The 19,253-nt window shown below is 46.1% G+C and overlaps 2 protein-coding genes across 3 annotated transcripts; one reads left to right on the forward strand and one right to left on the reverse strand.

Annotated features, from left to right (window-relative positions):
* The first annotated feature begins 370 nt into the window (after positions 1 to 370).
* Positions 371 to 9,654, forward strand: LOC115177217 (lysosomal acid glucosylceramidase). Its single transcript, XM_029737803.1, has 12 exons — positions 371 to 511; positions 707 to 775; positions 1,040 to 1,231; positions 1,360 to 1,506; positions 1,652 to 1,785; positions 2,813 to 2,985; positions 4,312 to 4,401; positions 4,686 to 4,833; positions 5,053 to 5,277; positions 5,967 to 6,130; positions 8,156 to 8,272; positions 8,693 to 9,654. Exons 2-12 carry the CDS (start codon positions 712 to 714, stop codon positions 8,796 to 8,798), a joined length of 1,560 nt encoding a protein of 519 aa, XP_029593663.1. The 5' UTR covers positions 371 to 511; positions 707 to 711; the 3' UTR covers positions 8,799 to 9,654.
* A 43-nt stretch (positions 9,655 to 9,697) lies between these two features.
* On the reverse strand, positions 9,698 to 19,237 carry LOC115177218 (E3 ubiquitin-protein ligase RNF115). 2 transcript variants are annotated; one of them, XM_029737805.1, is made up of 9 exons: positions 19,131 to 19,237; positions 17,076 to 17,134; positions 16,876 to 16,930; positions 16,381 to 16,676; positions 16,198 to 16,266; positions 15,829 to 15,901; positions 15,439 to 15,532; positions 10,807 to 10,922; positions 9,698 to 10,722 (listed from the first exon to the last, which is right to left on the reverse strand). In XM_029737805.1, the coding sequence occupies exons 1-9, from the start codon at positions 19,206 to 19,208 to the stop codon at positions 10,603 to 10,605; spliced, it is 960 nt and encodes a 319-aa protein (XP_029593665.1). In that variant the 5' UTR covers positions 19,209 to 19,237; the 3' UTR covers positions 9,698 to 10,602. The 2 variants fall into 2 exon arrangements, with proteins under 2 accessions (XP_029593665.1, XP_029593664.1); XM_029737804.1 differs by having other exon boundaries at positions 16,381 to 16,679.
* Between the last annotated feature and the right edge of the window lie 16 nt (positions 19,238 to 19,253).

Raw genomic sequence — 19,253 nt, forward strand, 5'->3', positions numbered from 1 at the left:
CTATTTACTTGGGTAACGTAAACTAACGTGTGTATACGTTTGAATATCTCTCAGCCTATCACACAGTGTTATGCAAATGAGTTTCTGTATGTGACGACGCTGTCTGGGGCGCGCTGGGCCAGTCACTTTGAGTAGCGCCTGTGTGCGTTGGGTCCGGGTTTGTGGCTACTATATTCATCCAAATAAACCACAACTTGATTATTTCATGGACAATGATCGTCCCGAACTGTTTATGCTAGTTAACAAGCTACGTGCGTTTCAGGCTTGTTACACATTGCCCACCATAGTATTGTAACCAATGTTCCCAACCTTGTATTTGTCACTGGCGACCTCTAGCGGTAAACTACAATTTACATCGACGTGACGTACCACAGTGCGCTTGTCATATGACTATCGAGGTCCATACAATTTTTGACAATCCGGATATAGCAGAGAAAATCGATCAGTTGGACATGCGACTCAATACTTGACGTGCACTTTATGACATGTCAAAGATCCTGATAAAAACTAGGTAAGAACGAACCTCTGATGCGCACTGGTGACAGTGAATGTTACATTTGCGGATTAAAATGACACAAGCTAATGTACTAAAGGAGCCTAACGTTACTCTGTATGTATAATGTAATGGAACTGAGAGTCATGACCAGGGGCTAGTAGGCTACAGCACCTGTCAGCATGCTGCTGTTATTCTCTGTTCTCTCTACAGATAGAATGCCATTGTCAACAGCACTCATCTCTCTCGCTTTGTTCATTGGAGTAGCAACACGATCCAGAGGTACAGTATGTTATGTATGGCCACTTTCACATGGGAACTAACTAGTCGAATTAAATGTAGAAGTAGCCATGACCATGTTTATAACTACTTAACACATACATAAAGCTTTATGACACATGTTTCTGAACTGCATTGTTTAAATCAGCATATTTACCACTGTCAGTCGTTATTTATTGACGCTGATGACCCAAGACCCATAGCATCCCTTCTCCTCATTTCCCTTATAAACGACCCTCTATAACCCTGTGTGTGTTTTCTCCCCAGGCAGTGATGAGTGTGTGGCCCGTAACTTTGGCCATGGCTCGGTGGTGTGTGAGTGTAACTCCACCCACTGTGACAGTATTGGGTCGGACACACTACCTGCACTGGGGCAGTTCCTGTCCTTCACCAGCAGTAAGGCTGGCAGCAGGCTGCAGAGAGGACAGGGACAGGTACAGAACAGCAGCACTGGAGCAGGTGAGAATAGCCTGGGCTGAAAACAACAACCCCCACTAGCCCAAGGGTGAGAAACCAAAAAGACAAAAGCCTGCACACACTGTTACCCTTCAGGACCTGTACTGACCACCCCCTTCTCTCCCTCCCAGTTCTCAGGCTGACTGTGGTTCCCTACCAGAAGTACCAGAGGATCAGAGGGTTTGGAGGAGCCATGACAGACTCAGCTGCCATCAACATCCTGTCTCTGTCCCCCAGAACACAGGAGCAGCTACTACGACAGTACTTCTCTGCTCAGGGTGAGAGGTCAGGGTGTCAGTAAGGGCCATAGCTATAATCATAATTACTAGAATAGTCCTGCCTATTTTATTTATGTCAATGGGACAAACCTGGTCAAATAAAGGCTGAGTTAAGTGTGTATACTGCTGTTGCTTTGTGTTCCAGGTATTGGGTACAGTGTGGTGCGGGTGCCCATTGCCAGCTGTGACTTCTCAACCCATCTGTACACCTACGCCGACTCACCTGGAGATTACAACCTGGACAACTTTACCTTAACACCAGAAGACACTAACATGAAGGTGGTTTAGATAGTCTCTCGGTTTCCAGCTCTTTCTCTTCTTTGACTTGTTAGATCGTAAACGTATCAAATTAAAGTTTATTGGTTGCGTAAACAGTTTAGCAGGTGTTACAGCGGTGCAGCGAAATGCTTATGTTACTGGCTCCAAACACTGCAGTCAGATGTCAAACAATTAAAAGAAAAAGAAAAAAGAAAAAAGCAAGAAATGAAGAACATCCGAATCCAATGAACACCCTAAACAGCACTGTAGCAGTATCCAAATGAAATCCATACAGTATGTACACCACAAACTAAACTAAGAATGGGATTTACAGCAGTGGTACACTACATGGCCAGAAGTATGTGGACACCACTTGAAATGAGTGGATTTGGCTATTTCAGCCACACCCATTGCTGACAGGTGTATAAAATCGAGCACATAACCATGCAATCTCCATAGACAAACATTGGCAGTAGAATGCCCATACTGAAGAGCTCAGTAACTTTTAACGTGGCACAGTCATAGGATACCACCTTTCCAACAAGTCAGCTTGTCACATTTCTGCCCTGCTAGAGCTGTTCCGGTCAACTGTAAGTGCTGTTATTGTGAAGTGGAGCTTGGCCGGGCGGCCAGCTCTAGGAAGAGTCTTGGTGGTTCCAAACGTCTTCCATTTAAGAATGATGGAGGCCACTGTGTTCTTGGGGACCTTCAATACTGCAGAATAATTTATCTATGTCGGGGATACAGTATTTAAATACGCAGTGTGAAACAGGAAGTGACTAGTGGTTCAATGTCTCTATAACATGGGACAGTATGCGGTGTCAGTGAGTGTGCATCACCTTGTAGACAGCTAGTGATGGCTGTTCAACAGTCTGATGGCCTGGTATTAGAAGCCGTTTTCTTGTCTCTCTGTCTTGGCATGTCAGACGGTAGCCGGGTAACAGGCCTACCACTGATGATGGAGTTGGAGTCGTGCATGGCCATGCAGTCATGGATGAATAGGGATGTATGTACTCACAACACCACTTCCCTGTTGTTCCAATCCCAGATCCCCCTGCTGCAGCGAGCCCAGGCCCTGTCGCCCCGCCCCCTGTCTCTGCTGGCCAGTGCCTGGAGCGCCCCCGCATGGTTGAAGACCAACGGTGCTCTCACTGGCAAGGGCTCTCTGAAGGGCCAGCCTGGGGGCAAGGAGCACAAGACCTGGGCTAAATACTATGTCAGGTATCATACAGTATACACACAAAGACCTGGGCTAAATACTATGTCAGTTATCATATAGTATACACACCTTAACCTGGGCTAAATACTATGTCAGGTATCATACAGTATACACACCTAAACCTGGGCTATATACTACGTCAGGTATCATACAGTATACAAACCTTAACCTGGGCTAAATACTATGTCAGTTATCATACAGTATACACACCTTAACCTGGGCTAAATACTATGTCAGGTATCATACAGTATACACACAAAGACCTGGGCTAAATACTATGTCAGGTATCATACAGTATACACACAAAGACCTGGGCTAAATACTACGTCAGGTATCATACAGTATACACACAAAGACCTGGGCTAAATACTATGTCAGTTATCATACAGTATACACACAAAGACCTGGGCTAAATACTACGTCAGGTATCATACAGTATACACACCTTAACCTGGGCTAAATACTATGTCAGGTATCATACAGTATACACACCTTAACCTGGGCTAAATACTATGTCAGGTATCATACAGTATACACACAAAGACCTGGGCTAAATACTATGTCAGTTACCATACAGTATACACACCTTAACCTGGGCTAAATACTATGTCAGGTATCATACAGTATACACACAAAGACCTGGGCTAAATACTATGTCAGGTATCATACAGTATACACACCTTAACCTGGGCTAAATACTATGTCAGGTATCATACAGTATACACACCTTAACCTGGGCTAAATACTATGTCAGGTATCATACAGTATACACACAAAGACCTGGGCTAAATACTATGTCAGGTATCATACAGTATACACACAAAGACCTGGGCTAAATACTATGTCAGGTATCATACAGTATACACACAAAGACCTGGGCTAAATACTATGTCAGGTATCATACAGTATACACACCTTAACCTAGGCTAAATACTATGTCAGGTATCATACAGTAGACACACCTTAACCTGGGCTAAATACTATGTCAGGTATCATACAGTAGACACACCTTAACCTGGGCTAAATACTATGTCAGGTATCATACAGTAGACACACCTTAACCTGGGCTAAATACTATGTCAGGTATCATACAGTAGACACACCTTAACCTGGGCTAAATACTATGTCAGGCATCATACAGTAGACACACCTTAACCTGGGCTAAATACTATGTCAGGCATCATACAGTAGGAACACCTTAACCTGGGCTAAATACTATGTCAGGCATCATACAGTATACACACAAAGACCTGGGGACATGGAGCCTTACAGAGGAGTTGGACTTTTCCCCCTCTCTCTGAGTATTCATTCTACTTCCTCTCCCTCAGGTTCCTGGAGGAGTATGCCAAATACAACCTGTCATTCTGGGCCATGACCACAGGCAACGAGCCCTCTGCTGGACAGATGACCAACTACAGGTCACATCTCACTTTATATTACATGTATCTAAGGCAGGTACATAATTGACAACAGGAAAAAGTGATATTTAGTTAGTAATTACATTCTGGTAATGAAGTTAGTTATAGAGGAAGTACATGTTACAGGTTATTTTAGCTCAGTTGGTAGAGCATGGAGCTTGTAACGCCAGGGTAATGGGTGCGATTCCCGGAACCACCAAAATAATCTATGCACGCTTTGGATAAAAGCATCTGCTAAATGGCATATATTATATTATAACAGTAATCTGTTTTCTCTGCTCCAGTTTCCAGGCTCTGGGCTTCACAGCAGAGGAGCAGAGGGATTGGGTGGGCCTGGACCTTGGCCCCGCCCTGCACACCTCCACACACCCCCACACACACCTCCTCATCCTGGACGACAACAGACTGCTACTGCCACACTGGGCTAAAGTGGTGAGAGAGAGGGACTCTGAAGAAGAAAAGAACAGGGGTAGGCTTTGAGAGGGAGGAAAGGAATGAGAGATGAAGGGATGGGGTAAGGTAGGGTCAAGGACAGAGTAGAGAGAGTCAACAAAAGAAGGAGGAATGGGAAAAGGGGAGAAGTCCATAAAGAAATAGTGAGATATTGAAAGTGTACATTTGGACAATATTGAAGTATGCTCCTCCCCCCAGGTCCTCAGTGATGTGCGTGCTGGCAGGTATATCCATGGTGTTGGAGTCCACTGGTACCTGGACACCCTGGTGCCGGCAGAGCTCTCCCTGGGCACTACCCACCACCTGTACCCAGAATACTACCTGTTTGGAACGGAGGCCTGTGCTGGCTGGAGCCCCACAGACAGAGGAGTACGGCTGGGCAGCTGGGAGAGGGCTGAGCAGTACGCACACAGCATCATACAGGTTAGATAGCCATATGACCTAGAATGAGGATCGTCAATACGTACTCTTTCTTAGTCGTATGGCTCACGGGTGAGAATGACATCGTACAGGTGTACATGTGCAAGTGAAGGTGTTACTGTAGCAGGAATTTAACAGGTCAGCATGACGTCAGACAAAAAGAAGTTGAGTGTGACCTGAAATGTTTTGTCAGATTCCTGTGTGTGATCTAGTTAGTAGCTTAGGTGCTGGTTGTGAAATGTTACAGGGGCCAACTGATGAATTGAAGGTGTGTCTGTGAGCTCTGTCTGATTTTGTCTCCTTGTTCTTTGTTCGTCCCTCGTGAAGTCAGTTCTGTGTCATATCCTGCAGCGCGAGTTAAACACATTCATACTGTACTGAACTCTACAGCTCAAAGTGCTGGTCTGTTATGTTGCCCTAGGGAACAAGCTAGAATGGTGCTCTCGGTTTATCCATGCCTCCCGCTCTTTCTCCCTCTTGTTTTTCACCCTCGCTTTCTCTCTGAATACTCTGCAGGACTGAAACAGGACTTTTACCTGTTCCCTCTCCATTCATTTTGCATTGGAACAGTCACTCTCCTGAGAACCACAGGATTGTTTATGCTGATGCAATGCCAGGTAACACAACAACACAAACTAGACAGTGACTTTCTTCCTCTCTCTACTCTCCCTCTCTTGTCTTGTCTGCTGTAGGACCTGAACCACTATGTGGTGGGCTGGACAGACTGGAACCTGGCTCTGGACCAAGGAGGAGGGCCCAACTGGGTGAAGAACTTCGTGGACAGCCCCATCATCGTGGACCACAGCCGAGACATCTTTTACAAACAGCCCACCTTCTATAGCATGGCCCACTTCAGGTACTGTCCCACCTTCTATAGCATAGCCCACTTCAGGTTCAGGTACTGTCCCACCTTCTATAGCATGGCCCACTTCAGGTACTGTCCCACCTTCTATAGCATGGCCCACTTCAGGTACTGTACCACCTTCTATAGCATGGCCCACTTCAGGTACTGTCCCACCTTCTACAGCATGGCCCACTTCAGGTACTGTACCACCTTCTATAGCATGGCCCACTTCAGGTACTGTACCACCTTCTATAGCATGGCCCACTTCAGGTACTGTCCCACCTTCTATAGCATGGCCCACTTCAGGTACTGTCCCACCTTCTATAGCATGGCCCACTTCAGGTACTGTCCCACCTTCTATAGCATGGCCCACTTCAGGTACTGTCCCACCTTCTATAGCATGGCCCACTTCAGGTACTGTCCCACCTTCTATAGCATGGCCCACTTCAGGTACTGTACCACCTTCTATAGCATGGCCCACTTCAGGTACTGTCCCACCTTCTATAGCATGGCCCACTTCAGGTACTGTCCCACCTTCTATAGCATGGCCCACTTCAGGTACTGTCCCACCTTCTATAGCATGGCCCACTTCAGGTACTGTCCCACCTTCTATAGCATGGCCCACTTCAGGTACTGTACCACCTTCTATAGCATGGCCCACTTCAGGTACTGTCCCACCTTCTATAGCATGGCCCACTTCAGGTACTGTCCCACCTTCTATAGCATGGCCCACTTCAGGTACTGTCCCACCTTCTATAGCATGGCCCACTTCAGGTACTGTACCACCTTCTATAGCATGGCCCACTTCAGGTACTGTCCCACCTTCTATAGCATGGCCCACTTCAGGTACTGTACCACCTTCTACAGCATGGCCCACTTCAGGTACTGTACCACCTTCTACAGCATGGCCCACTTCAGGTACTGTACCACCTTCTACAGCATGGCCCACTTCAGGTACTGTACCACCTTCTATAGCATGGCCCACTTCAGGTACTGTCCCACCTTCTATAGCATGGCCCACTTCAGGTACTGTCCCACCTTCTATAGCATGGCCCACTTCAGGTACTGTACCACCTTCTATAGCATGGCCCACTTCAGGTACTGTCCCACCTTCTATAGCATGGCCCACTTCAGGTACTGTCCCACCTTCTATAGCATGGCCCACTTCAGGTACTGTCCCACCTTCTATAGCATGGCCCACTTCAGGTACTGTACCACCTTCTATAGCATGGCCCACTTCAGGTACTGTCCCACCTTCTATAGCATGGCCCACTTCAGGTACTGTCCCACCTTCTATAGCATGGCCCACTTCAGGTACTGTCCCACCTTCTATAGCATGGCCCACTTCAGGTACTGTCCCACCTTCTATAGCATGGCCCACTTCAGGTACTGTACCACCTTCTATAGCATGGCCCACTTCAGGTACTGTACCACCTTCTATAGCATGGCCCACTTCAGGTACTGTACCACCTTCTATAGCATGGCCCACTTCAGGTACTGTACCACCTTCTATAGCATGGCCCACTTCAGGTACTGTACCACCTTCTATAGCATGGCCCACTTCAGGTACTGTCCCACCTTCTATAGCATGGCCCACTTCAGGTACTGTCCCACCTTCTTTAGCATGGCCCACTTCAGGTACTGTCCCACCTTCTATAGCATGGCCCACTTCAGGTACTGTACCACCTTCTATAGCATGGCCCACTTCAGATACTGTACCACCTTCTATAGCATGGCCCACTTCAGGTACTGTACCACCTTCTATAGCATGGCCCACTTCAGGTACTGTCCCACCTTCTATAGCATGGCCCACTTCAGGTACTGTACCACCTTCTATAGCATGGCCCACTTCAGGTACTGTCCCACCTTCTATAGCATGGCCCACTTCAGGTACTGTACTGTCCCACCTGGGCAGGTCTGACACCCTGTACCAATACTTTATAAAATGAACCCTTCTTTCCTAACTTACTTGGTGATCACTGATCTGTATGTGTTTTGAAGTACATATAACACAAGTACATTTACTCTGCTACACAGTAAGTTCCTGTGGGAGGGGTCTCAGAGAGTGGGTGTGTCCTTCAGTCAGGAAACAAAACTGGAAAGCTCTGCCTTCATCAGGCCAGACGGGTCAGTGGTTCTTACCATCCTCAACAGGTGGGTGAAAGTGTGTGTGTTAACACTTGATATGTGTGTTTGCATGTGTTACCTTGATGTGAGACTGTGTGTGTGTTTGCATGTATGTTACCTTGATGTGAGACTGTGTGTGTTTGCATGTATGTTACCTTGATGTGAGTTTGTGTGTGTGTTTGCATGTGTTACCTTGATGTGAGATTGTGTGTGTGTTTGCATGTGTTACCTTGATGTGAGACTGTGTGTGTGTTTGCATGTATGTTACCTTGATGTGAGTTTGTGTGTGTGTTTGCATGTGTTACCTTGATGTGAGATTGTGTGTGTGTTTGCATGTGTTACCTTGATGTGAGACTGTGTGTGTGTTTGCATGTATGTTACCTTGATGTGAGACTGTGTGTGTGTTTGCATGTGTTACCTTGATGTGAGACTGTGTGTGTGTTGCAGGTCGTCATCAGAGGTCCAGTTTGAGGTGTATGATCCTGCTGTGGGTTTCATCTCCTCCAGTGCTCCAGCCCACTCCCTGCTCACACTTGCTTGGAACACACGCTGATCACACTGGAATGGAACACACACATATACACAGACAAACACACACGCTGATCACACTGGAATGGAACACACACATATACACAGACAAACACACACGCTGATCACACTGGGATGGAACACACACATATACACAGACAAACACACACGCTGATCACACTGGGATGGAACACACACATATACATAGACAAACACACACGCTGATCACACTGGGATGGAACACACACACGGATCCCTCACCTTTACTGCCAGGGCCAAAGCATTGTCACAGTCGGCATTACCCCTGTGCTACACTTCCAAAAAACGACCAAACGTTTGTCATCTGTCAGCAACATTATCCCTCACCACCAGGTCCGCTACATTTCCACCACTACACTCAACTCCCATCACCACCTAAAGCCCAATGTGCTCCCTCCTCATAGCAGGCTGACTGTTCACAGCATATCTAATACATTACCCTGCAGCATCGTGGGCTCTGGCATTTCTTTGATCAGAGCTTGAAATGTGTGTGTGGTTTAGCCAATAGAGCAAAGTATGTTGTGTGTTCCTATGTATGCTGTGACTATCTGCACTGATGTTTACCACGCTGGGAAAAGCTCTGGAATGTGTGAATATAGCATGAGATCAAACCAGGGCCAGGTACACTACTATGATCAGACACTGCTGCTGCTTGAGACGGTATGACCATCACACCACTCTGCTAACAACCGTTTCGTAACTGAAATCTGGTTAATAACATTATCGCATTAACATGGTTTATAAAAGAGATCATGTAAATTAATCATGTACAGAATGTATTAATGCCGTTTAAACCATTTGCCTTTTGAATTTGAATAAATGATTTCTCTATTACGTCTTCACACAAGTATCAGGAGGTTTTAATGGACAGACAGACCTGATAAATCAATGTTACTGGTTTTTAATATTTTTTTGAATTATTAATACATCATACATGTTATCATATATATAATATACAGACTAATACCCAGGGATTCACATTTGTCTCCATTCTCAATATGCTTTGTTGTTCTCTTCTCAAACCAGAAGTTGTTGGACTAAAAGTATTTACATTAAAAAAATAGAGTGATAGAAATGTGAAACAAAAGACATCAACGGAGGAGTAAAATGACAGGGTGATGCAATCTGTTTGTAATATATACACCAGCATGACAGCGAAAGACTGTAGATTGTGGAGGGGCCCGTCTCAATAGTCAAAATGATGTCCCCTCGTCTCCTTTCTGCACTGATGTGACAGAGCTAGAAAGGCAAAACCAAATTCCTGGTGAGCATCCACCATGTTCAGTGCAGATGATGAGGAGAGGAAGCCACTCTAGACTATTGAGATGCATCCCAGGAGTAGAGAGGTAGGGAGAGACAGCAGTGCTTTTCAGGAGGATGGAAAAACAGGAATATGGAGAAAAGAGTAGAAAAAAGGAGATGGGATTGATGTTTGAAGCGAGGTAAAGGCAAGTGCTTGGTCATGATGAGGCAGAGGACAGCTAATGGATCATGACGTGTGTGTGTGTGTGTGTGTACTCTGTGTGGGAACATGGTTCCAGGGGCATTGAGACAGGAACAGCCATGCTGAGATGACCATCCTATGACTGTAGATGAAGAGATGATTCAGAGGAATGAGGCAGAGATGGAGGTAGATCCTTCAGAATGTCCTTATCTCCCGTGTGCAGTAGTTCGTAGAGAGAAGGGGGGGTGAGGGTCAAAAGTGGAATGAAGGACGGATGAGACGGAGAGATTAAAAGGTCAGAGGAGAGGTGCGATAATGGGATGGAGGGATGAGGGGGAGGTGTATTTCAGAAGGACCATCTCTCCTGTGTGCGGGGGTCCGTGTTTAGAGAGGGGGATTCTGGGGGGTTCTGGGTGTTGCTGTCTTCTCCATTCAACCCCTTCCTACACACAGGACACGTATCATGCTGCAGAAAGAGAGAGGAGAAAATCAGTTCCAAACGTCTTCAAAACATTCCTCCTACTAAATATTACCCCACCGTCCTCCTCACCATTTCCAGCCAGGGTACTATACAGTCTGAGTGGAAGAAGTGGTTGCAGGGCAGCTGTCTGACGGGCTCTCCCACTGCAAAGTCCTCCTTGCACACCGGACACTCCATACTGCAGTCTGGAGAGACACACACACACACACACCTTTTTCTTATCTAGTATTACATTCCTGTTATAAATGATCATACATAACTATCTTACACGCAGGAAAAATACTCCATATTACAGTATACAGAGAACAGGAGAGAGAGAGAAAGAGGAAGAGATGGGAAGACTGAAGGGATGATGAAGCAGGGGTTACATTAGATGTTTTTATTTAACTAGGCAAGTCAGTTAAGAACAAATTCTTATTTACAATGACGGACTAAAAGACATTAAAATAACTGAAGCCTAGCATCTGATGCCTAATTACTGAGTGGCTGGTTGAGATGATTTAAGAGGAATAAGTACCACTCTTAATGACAAGAGACAGTGAGACAACAGCTATGTGGGCCCTGAGCCAGGGGGGACAGAAAGAGACAGACAGAGAGAGGGAGAGTGAGACAACAGCTATGTGGGCCCTGAGCCAGGGGGGACAGAAAGAGACAGACAGAGAGAGGGATAGTGAGACAACAGCTATGTGGGCCCTGAGCCAGGGGGGACAGAGAGAGAGGGAGAGAGAGAGCAAGACAACAGCTATGTGGGCCCTGAGCCAGGGGGGACAGAGAGAGACAGACAGAGAGAGGGAGAGTGAGACATCAGCCATGTGGGCCCTGAGCCAGGAGGGACAGAGAGAGAGAGAGAGTGAGACAACAGCTATGTGGGCCCTGGGCCAGGGGGGACAGAGAGAGAGACAGACAGAGAGGGAGAGAGAGAGAGACAACAGCTATGTGGGCCTTGGGCTGGGGGAGACAGACTGAAAGAGAGAAACAGAGTGAGACCGAGAGAGAGGAAGAGAGACAGAGAGGAAGAGAGAGTGAGACAGTACAGATGTGTGTATGTGGGAGAAAGACAAGAACAGAGAGGACAGGAGACAACAGCTAGAGAGAGAGAGAGAGAGAGAGAGAGAGAGAGAGAGAGAGAGAGAGGAGTCCTCATTTACCCCAATGAGTCTTGAATGAGTTTGGACACACCTACTCATTCAAGGGTTTTTCTTTATCTTTACAATTGTCTACATTGTAGAATAACAGTGAAGACATAAAAACTATGAAGTAACATATGGAATCATGTAGTAACCAAAAAAAGTGTTAAACAAATCAAAATACACTGCTCAACAAAATAAAGGGAACACTTAAACAACACAATGTAACTCCAAGTCAATCACACTTCTGTGAAATCAAACTGTCCACTTAGGAAGCAACACTGATTGACAATAAATTTCACATGCTGTTGTGCAAATGGAATAGACAACAGGTGGAAATCCTAGGCAATTAGCAAGACACCCCCAATAAAGGAGTGGTTCTGCAGGTGGGGACCACAGACCACTTCTCAGTTCCTATGCTTCCTGGCTGATGTTTTGGTCACTTTGAATGCTGGCGGTGCTTTCACTCTAGTGGTAGCATGAGACGGAGTCTACAACCCACACAAGTGGCTCAGGTAGTGCAGCTCATCCAGGATGGCACATCAATGCGAGCTGTGGCAAGAAGGTTTGTTGTGTCTGTCAGCGTAGTGTCCAGAGCATGGAGGCGCTACCATGAGACAGGCCAGTACATCAGGAGACGTGGAGGAGGTCGTAGGAGGGCAACAACCCAGCAGCAGGACCGCTACCTCCGCCTTTGTGCAAGGAGGAGCAGGAGAAGCACTGCCAGAGCCCTGCAAAATGACCTCTAGCAGGCCACAAATGTGCATGTGTCTGCTCAAACGGTCAGAAACAGACTCCATGAGGGTGGTATGAGGGCCCGACGTCCACAGGTGGGGGTTGTGCTTACAGCCCAACACCGTGCAGGACGTTTGGCATTTGCCAGAGAACACCAAGATTGGCAAATTCGCCACTGGCGCCCTGTGCTCTTCACAGATGAAAGCAGGTTCACACTGAGCACGTGACAGACGTGACAGAGTCTGGAGACGCCATGGAGAACGTTCTGCTGCCTGCAACATCCTCCAGCATGACCGGTTTGGCGGTGGGTCAGTCATGGTGTGGGGTGGCATTTCTTTGGGGGGCCGCACAGCCCTCCATGTGCTCGCCAGAGGTAGCCTGACTGCCATTAGGTACCGAGATGAGATCCTCAGACCCCTTGTGAGACCATATGCTGGTGCGGTTGGCCCTGGGTTCCTCCTAATGCAAGACAATGCTAGACCTTATGTGTCTGGAGTGTGTCAGCAGTTCCTGCAAGAGGAAGGCATTGATGCTATGGACTGGCCCGCCCATTCCCCAGACCTGAATCCAATTGAGCACATCTGGGACATCATGTCTCGCTCCATCCACCAACGCCACGTTGCACCACAGACTGTCCAGGAGTTGGCGGATACTTTAGTCCAGGTCTGGGAGGAGATCCCTCAGGAGACCATCCGCCACCTCATCAGGAGCATGCCCAGGCGTTGTAGGGAGGTCATACAGGCACGTGGAGGCCACACACACTACTGAGCCTCATTTTGAATTGTTTTAAAGGACATTACATCACATTTTGAGTGTGACTCCAAATCCAGACCTCCATGGGTTGATAAATTGGATTTCCATTGATTATTTTTGTGTGATTTTGTTGTCAGCACATTCAACTATGTAAAGAAAAAAGTATTTAATAAGATTATTTCTTTCATTCAGATCTAGGATGTGTTGTTTAAGTGTTCCCTTTATTTTTTTGAGCAGTATATATTTTATATGAGATTCTTCAAAGTAGCTTTGCACACTCTTGGCATTCTCTCAGCCAGCTTCATTAGGTAGTCACCTGGAATGCATTTCAATTAACCGTTGTGCCTTGTTAAGTTAAATTCCACAAATTCCACAAATTATTTCCTTAATGCTTTGAGCCAATTGGTTGTGCTGTGACAAGGTAGCGGTGGTATACAGAAGATAGCCCTATTTGGTAAAAGAACAAGTCCATATTATGGCAAGAACAGCTCAAATAAGCAAAAAGAAATGACAGGCCATTACTTTAAGACATGAAGTTCAGTCAATCCGGAACATTAAGAACTTTCAAAGTTTCTTCAAGTGCAGTCGCAAAAACCATCAAGCGCTGTGATGAAACTGGCTCTGAGGACTGCCATAATGCCACTTTAATAATGTTTACATATCTTGCCTCACTCATCTCATATGTATATACTGTATTTTATATCATCTATTGCATCTTGCCTATGCCGCTCTGTCGTTGCTCATCCATATATTGATATGCATATATGCTTATTCCATTCCTTTACTTAGATTTGTGTGTATTATGTAGTTGATGTGGAATTGTTAGATTACGTGTTAAATATTACTGCACTGTCAGAACTTGAAGCACAAGCATTTCGCTTCACTCATAATAACATCTGCTAACCATGTGTATGTGACCAATAAAATGTAATTTGATAGGAAAGGAAGACCCAGAGTTACCTCTGCTGCAGAGGATAAGTTAATTAGAGTTAACTGCACCTCAGATTGCAGCCCAACATCAACTGTTCAGAGGAGACTGCGTGAATCAGGCCTTCATGGTCACATTGCTGAAAAGAAACCACTACTAAAGGACACCTATAAGAAGAAGAGACTTGCTTGGGCCAAGAAACATGAGCAATGGACAAATTTGATTTTTTGTATCCAACCGCCATGTCTTTGTGAGACGTAGGTGAACGGATAATCTCAGCATGTGTGGTTCCCGCCGTGAAGCATGGAGGAGGAGGTGTGATGGTGCTTTGCTGGTGACAGTCTGTGATTTATTTAGAATTCAAGGCACACTTAACGAGCATGGCTACCACCGTATTCTGCAGCAATACACCATCCCATCTGGTTTGGGCTTAGTGGGTCTATCATTTGTTTTTTAACAGGACAATGACCCAACACACCCCCAGGCTGTGTAAGGGCTATTTGACCAAGAAGGAGTGATGGAGGGCTGCATCAGATGACCTGGCCTCCACAATTATTTAATTTTATTTATTTAACTCGGCAAGTCAGTTAAGAACAAATTCTTATTTTACAATGACGACCTACCCCGGGTGACGCAGGGCCAATTGTGCACCGCCCTATGGGAATCCCGATCGGATGTGATTCAGCCTGGATTCGAACCAGGGACTGTTGTGACGCCTCTTGCACTGAGATGCAGTGCCTTAGACCGTTGCGCCACAATCACCCGACCTCAACCCAATTGAGATGGTTTGGGATGAGTTGGACCGCAGAGCGAAGGAAAATCAGCCAACAAGTGCTCAGCATATGTGGGAACTCAAGATTGTTGGAAAAGCTTTCCAGGTAAAGCTGATTGAGAGAATGCCAAGTGTGCAAAGCTGTCAAGGCAAAGGGTGGCTACTTTGAAGAATCTAAAACTTAAAATATATTTTGATTTGTTTAACACTTTTTTAGTTACAACCAAAAAAGTGTTATTTCATAGTTTTGATGTTTTCACTCTTTTTCTACAATGTATAAAATAGTAAAAATAAAGAAAAACCCTTGAATGAATAAGCGTGTCCAAACTTTTGACTGGTAGTGTATAGGCACTATGGAGAGACTGGAGAGGAGGTAAAGGACTGACCTGCTTGATCCTGAGACACATTGACTGTAGGGATGGAGGAGATCTTCTCTTTCTCTGCAGGAGGAGGGCCCGTGTTCTCAAACTGACCTAACAACTACACACAGATAGACAGAGAAGATACATCACAATGGTTGCTGCAGGAACTATAAGAACAGCTTTACAATTCACCTTTGTGCTGTAAACTGTGTGCTAACCTAGCATGATACAATAAGAGTAAAACCATCAGAAACACCATGGAAAAGATAGAGAGAAAATAACAAGACAACTGCTAAACCTTCATTAGCATTCTGGGTCTACCAACATCCACATAGCATACTACATAGTATGAAGTAATAGTTGGTTAGTAGCCATACATACCAAATGATGTGAATGGGGTTTGTGCGTGCGTACCTGTGTGATGACTGCGTCCAGTCCCCCCTGTCCCCAAGCATAGTCCCCTGGGTTAGAGTGTAGCATCCCCGTCCTAACACACAGAGAGAGGAGGTCAATTACAGTTAAAGATGAAACATTCAGGAAATATCCTATGTTTCACACATGATGAACAGCAACAATGTGTGTTGTGATTTAGGCTAGGTTTAAATGACAGGGTTCCCAGGGGTGCTGTCTGAGGCACACCCATAACAAGTCAGGGAACATTCAAATATTCATGTTGATCCACCTCACTATTTGTAAGGAATCCACAAGAGAAAGTGTGTAAGTCAAACTGTGGACTAACATAATGTATAACCACTGCTTACATGGCAGTAAGAAGGTTCTTACCAAGAGAGGGGAGGTGAGCCAGGAACTCCAGAGTTGGCAAATAGACCAGCCAGAAACTGTTGTACTATCCTACAGAGAGAGAAGGCACACACATCAGTCAGGAATGAGATCAGCAAAACATTGAAAACTGATCAAAACAGCCATATGAATATCAACATGGCATCGTAAGGAGAGGAGTCTCACCCCTCTACGGCAGGCGAGCGGTCAGGTCTGCTGCTCCCTCTGGAGCGGTACCTCCGCTGACTGTGCAGTCGAGGGGGGCGACCGGGCCCCCAGTGTTCCCCCCCTCCCAGAGGACCCCCCAGGGGTCCTCCTAGCCCAGCAGGGACTGACCCTCCGATAGGACCTCCTCCCAGGCCTGCTAGCCCTCCCAGCCCCCTCAGACCTAACCCAACCCTTCCACCAGAGACCCGGGGCTCTGAGTCTGGACTGTCACCATCCACTGTGAAAGGCCTCTCTACAAACAACAGGTGCCACAGCTGCTGAGAGAGAAATGAGGGGTGAGGGTGAAAACAGGGAGGGTGGGAGAAGGGGGAATGGAGAGAGAGAGACAGTGGAAGGGAGAGAGAGATAGAGAAAGCATGTGAAAGAAAGATGGGATCACAAAGGTACATTTAGTACAGATGCGATCACAGTAGACATTTGCATCCCCCCACCAGGTCACAGTGCATATCATACCTCTGCAAACTGTGTGGCTGTGTCATCTGTCCCGTTAGCGCCACCCTCTAGCAGACTGAGGGAAACAGCACACAGGAGGCAGAACAAAGCATTAGTAACATCTATACACAGTCATTCTCCACCACCTTCCATTCACTCTGCCTAGCCTATATCTGGTAGATTCATTAAAGCTACAGACATAAGAAACAAGATATTCTCACCTGGAATCTTCTGTTACCTCCTCTATAAAGCCAGACTCACACCTGGGACAGATGTACTCCTGCAAAAACACAACACCACCACACACTCAGAGAGTACATGAGTTACACCGTGTTCTATACACCGTGTTCTATACAGGGCTGCTGAGGTCTGTAGAATGAGGAAGTGTCTAGTAGAGATCTGTGGCAGAGTCAGGATTATAGCCTATTTGAACATAGCATTAAGCAGGAACATACAACATGTCAAGTGGAAGTTGTCATCGAGAAGTATTCTTCCCTGGCACCAGTGTCGAGTTCACTCACAATGGGATTAGGCCTATGACACAGACATGTTCTTTATTCGACAAAACAAAAGGACACTTGAACTTGAAGTGAACCTCATTCCAAAATTGTTCAAAACCCGTATTGCTGTATGCAATATTGTGTGTAGGCTTAGGCTATGTCTCAGCCATTGTCATCTGGTGAAAACATACAGATACTATGCCTGAAATAAGGCTTCAGACAGACAAGCACAGGGTTCTGCCATGTATGTTTGAGGCATGCTCCCTGTCTCTTTCAGTGGATGCCTTGGGGAAGTGAGACAGATGAACTGCTGATATGCAGTCAGTGAGTGGGCATGGCTGAAACATGCCTCAGCAGCACAGACAGAGTGTGACAGTGAGACCAGCAGGTTAGCCTGTGGGTAGGCTAGTTCAGGGTTTCCAAAATTCGCCCCCAACCTCAGTACAAGTTTAGTTTCTTGCCCAAGCGCTTCACAGCTGATTCAAATAATCAAAGCTTTTATTTAACTAGGCAAGTCAGTTAAGAACAAATTCTTATTTACAATGATGGCCTACCCCGGCCAAACCATAACCCGTACTACACTGACCCAATGGGCCTCCCAATCATGGCCGGTTGTAATACAGCCTGGAATCAAACCAGGTGACGCCTCTAGCACTAAGATGCAAACTTGGTGATGGGGGGGGGGGGGGGGCAGGACCGAGTTTGGGGAAACCCTGGGCTAGATGGATCAGACCCATAGGCACAGATCTATTTCCCAATAAGAGGGAAATCACAAAACTGTCCTTAGGTCCGTGTCTAGGCCTACTTCAGCCTCCTCCCAGATTTAGCTTCAATGGCAGGAAGGGAATAAACAGGGGATTACCAGCCTGCCTCTCACTGACTAGCCTAACATACACAAATGTATCCTAGCTAACGTTGGTTTAGACAAGCAGACTGAGTGACTATCTGACACATTGACTGACTGCCAGAGACTGCGAGTCAATAACACGACTAGTTAGCTAAATGCAAAACGTTAACGTTAAGTGTCATAACGTCTCTTCTAGAATGAACGCAGTCAATACGGAATAATGTAGTTAAATAATTAGGGTCAAGCAGTCAAAATATTGTGCAATGTCTTTCTACATTTTACTTTCAGTTTGATTGTGAAACTGAACTGTGCCACATTCAGTTGCCAAAAGTTGACGAACGTTGCAGATGAATGCGTAAATAGAGCCTACATGATTTGTTGTTCTACATAATATTTTCTATCTGAACGTGCCAAACCGTGGTGTCCTGCTGAACGCGCCCCAGGCCAAGGAAACCCCCGTATTCCCTCTGCTTTAGTAGGCCAAGGAGTAGCCAGACTGGCCGAGTTACGTTCAAATATCCATCACATTTCCATATAGTTACCTACTCGAGGAACTCAGGAAAAGCACACAAAACCACCTCGAATAAGGTTAACATTACATCAAATAACACCAGTTACTCAGTAACTACAGGTACGGTTATTCAACCATGCCAGTATAATCTTTAACAATTACTGCACATAATGTCTTTGTTAAAGAAATTAGTTGACAAATCCTATTGTTAAAGCGAGCAACAACAAACATCAACATTGTTTGTTTGCTAGCTCGAGCAGTGCCGAGGGCCCTACTGGCTAGCCGTCTACAGTTAGCAGCTAGCTAGTTAAACAACTACTGCTATTTGCTGGACTCAGATTCGGTTGTCAACCGACGGAAAAGAACAAGACCTGCATTGAACAGCCATGATCGGGACACGGTGAAACGACTGACTTACCGGGAGCTTGGGGCTTACTTCTCCCTTACAACAATGACAGAAGAACCGATGCGGGGGAATCGCCGCAGCTTCCGCCATCTTCCCCAGAATAGCACAAACAGTGACGTCGGTCCTCCTGCATAC

This window comes from Salmo trutta, chromosome 37 (assembly GCF_901001165.1).
Source record: "Salmo trutta chromosome 37, fSalTru1.1, whole genome shotgun sequence".
In the NCBI taxonomy this organism is placed as follows: domain Eukaryota; kingdom Metazoa; phylum Chordata; class Actinopteri; order Salmoniformes; family Salmonidae; genus Salmo; species Salmo trutta.

Bases quoted from the DNA above. Each gene is read 5' to 3' on its own strand.
- LOC115177217 (XM_029737803.1), top strand. From the start codon at position 712: ATGCCATTGTCAACAGCACTCATCTCTCTCGCTTTGTTCATTGGAGTA. The intron at 4,402-4,685 runs GTCACATCTCAC...TCTCTGCTCCAG, and splicing joins GGACAGATGACCAACTACAG to TTTCCAGGCTCTGGGCTTCA. The intron at 5,278-5,966 runs GTTAGATAGCCA...TGTCTGCTGTAG, and splicing joins ACGCACACAGCATCATACAG to GACCTGAACCACTATGTGGT.
- LOC115177218 (XM_029737804.1), bottom strand. From the start codon at position 19,208: ATGGCGGAAGCTGCGGCGATTCCCCCGCATCGGTTCTTCTGTCATTGT. The intron at 10,923-15,438 runs GTCAGTCCTTTA...GTGTCTCTCCAG, and splicing joins TGTGTCTCAGGATCAAGCAG to ACTGCAGTATGGAGTGTCCG. The intron at 10,723-10,806 runs GTGAGGAGGACG...CTCTTTCTGCAG, and splicing joins TAGTACCCTGGCTGGAAATG to CATGATACGTGTCCTGTGTG.